We start from the raw sequence: 2,445 nt of genomic DNA, 5'->3' as shown, positions 1-2,445 counted from the left end.
GACTTTCACAGAAGACCATTTTTGGCTGCTTAATGACTCAAGACTTTTGCACAGTCCTGAATGCTGAACTCAAGACATGCCCGTGCTGTTTGTACACAGTGCTGTGTATAAATATATCAAACACCATTATAAWCAGGTGTATATAAAACAGCAACATAATTTCTAACTTTACTGGAAAAAAACAGTTGAACTTCCTGGAACTGACTGGGAACTGTGTGCGCTGCGGAACTGTTTATCCGTAGCCGTGTGTCCACACGGACAACAACAAGAACGGAACGCTTTCACTGCGCTTCCGTTGTCTATGATATCGGAGTGAAGTTCTGTCAGCTGAGTCTCAAATCAGTTTCCAGTCACTTCCAGAATCCAACTTTTTTTTTTCTGGGTGGTCTCGGAACCGGGCGTGTCTGCTAACATCCCGGTGTGGTGCTGCCGATCCGCCCGCAGCTCGAACAGACGACAGCAGCTGATTATGGTTTAGCACGAAGCGCTAGCTGCTCGGGTTCAGAAAGGTAACAACAACACAAAGAACCAACAAGCTGCATTTTGGGTCAAACTACAGCTTTAAAACAAGAAGCGTTTTATTCATTTGTGGAAAACGTAACAAGGAATTAAGAGCTGTTTGTTCTCTGCTTCTGTTTGACTGGTTTTAGCAACGTTACTGGTGTGTTTTCATGGTTAAATTGAACCTGAAATCAGCTGCTTTTAGCACWACAACGGGTCCTTCATGGTTGATTRTTTATTTTTGTTTGTTTCAGTAAAAACAGATATCAGCTGGGTTTATTATTTAGATACGGAAGTATCTAGGCATGCCACAGGAAGTAGGTGATACGACTGAATTAAGGATAAWATGTTGTTTTAGTAATTAGGCTTGGTTAGGTAAAAACTACTAACAGTGCTGTGCGGAAGTCTTAAATTAGCCTTTAGTTCATAGTGRTTTTCTTGGAAACTAGAATGGATTAACTGACTAGAAGGGAGCACAGTAAATAGTATTAATAAGAAAATAATAATAATCTGGATASTGTTGACTCTGAAAGAACAGACTGAATTCTTTAGGCAAACGTCCTTGAAGAGTTGAGTACCTTAACAGACAAATAATGAAAACATTCCTAGTGAAAMATATAGACAAAGCAGACAATTTAGTATTTTGCAAGATTTACAATATTTCAAAAATGTTTAACTCAGTTAAAGCAACATATATATTAAAAAATGCTTCAAGGCTTTTGCACAAAATATTAAGTGGCTTTTGCATCTGTTTTTTAACTTTATTATTGTAAATTTTATGYATTACTGTGTGGTAATATTGCTGCATGAACCTGCTGTTGCCCTGCAGTCACACACTGGACGTGAACTGTGTCAGAGTCCAGTGAGTGACAGCCGAGGCAGGTGGACGTCGAGTCGGGCTCAGTGACACACATTTCACGGCCTTGCCGATAGCTGATACCTTCACTCCGCCTCACCGAGTGAGCCCAAACACAGAGTGGATTACACAGWGTGCAGAGATTACTGTATTTCAGAGATTTAACACGCGATACGAGCAGTTACATGGCAGAATTTATTATGTAAGGAGCATAAACGATCTGTGGGCTCAAATAAAACTGAACATCCTCAGTTCAAAGCTGCAGTTTCTCAGCTTTAAACTTAGAATGTAAACCAATTGTGTTGATGTAATTTAGTATATTATCACAACTGAAATCTTAGAGAAGCACAAAAACATATAAATACTATTTTATTTTTTATTTAAGTGCATGGGAAACAAAACCTTGCTTTAATTTGAAAGGTTTAAGGTAATTTTACAATTTCTTAGTTCTTTTTATCTTTAAAGCCCACACTTTATACAATTATTACGTTTGAAATTAATGTGTCCAMGTCGCTTAAAACAACCTTTTTATTTTTTATTTGTTTCTGTTTCTAAAACTTTTATTTTATTGCACACCACCTGAACACAGATGTATTTTAAATTCTCATCTTAACTGCATGAATTTATATGGATTAAATCCACTGGTGCACCTTTTGATCTGTGTTCTTTGCAGACGTTTAAGCGGCAGACGGCACGGCGCAGTGCAGACAGAGGCGTGTAACAGCAGCGCAGTCATGCTCACACTGGCCAGCAAGTTGAAGAAGGACGACGGAGGGAAGACGGGCCGTGCCTCTGGAGCCTCAGACTCCGCCCACAGGGTCTCYATCAGGGACCGCCTCCTGACCAAAGGTACTGGGGCTCTCTTCAGTTTGCCACTTTTTTGTCTGGGTCTCCCTGCTCAAACTGCTTCCCCCAACCAAACCTCGGAACAATTGGAAGAGGATGGATGGATGGATGTTAAAAACCACAAATGTTATATGGAATACTTTTAATTATACAGTGGGTAAAATAAGTATTGAACACGTCACCATTTTTCTCAGTAAATATATTACTAGAGGTGATAATGACATGAAATTTTCACCAGATGT

General features: G+C 39.4%; 1 protein-coding gene across 1 annotated transcript in view; it reads left to right on the top strand.

The window, feature by feature from the left end:
- The first annotated feature begins 291 nt into the window (after positions 1-291).
- ube2f (ubiquitin-conjugating enzyme E2F (putative)) overlaps positions 292-2,445 on the top strand; it is a 40,736-nt gene continuing 38,582 nt past the window's right edge. The window contains exons 1-2 of the mRNA XM_014024864.1: positions 292-509; positions 2,031-2,206. Coding sequence (XP_013880318.1) covers positions 2,092-2,206 — 115 coding nt within the window. The 5' untranslated portion in view covers positions 292-509; positions 2,031-2,091. The remainder of the gene's footprint in view (positions 510-2,030; positions 2,207-2,445) is intronic.

The sequence above is a fragment of the Austrofundulus limnaeus genome, unplaced genomic scaffold (assembly GCF_001266775.1).
Source record: "Austrofundulus limnaeus strain Quisiro unplaced genomic scaffold, Austrofundulus_limnaeus-1.0 Scaffold443, whole genome shotgun sequence".
In the NCBI taxonomy this organism is placed as follows: Eukaryota; Metazoa; Chordata; class Actinopteri; order Cyprinodontiformes; family Rivulidae; genus Austrofundulus; species Austrofundulus limnaeus.
This window is presented reverse-complemented; position numbering and strand designations above follow the sequence as displayed.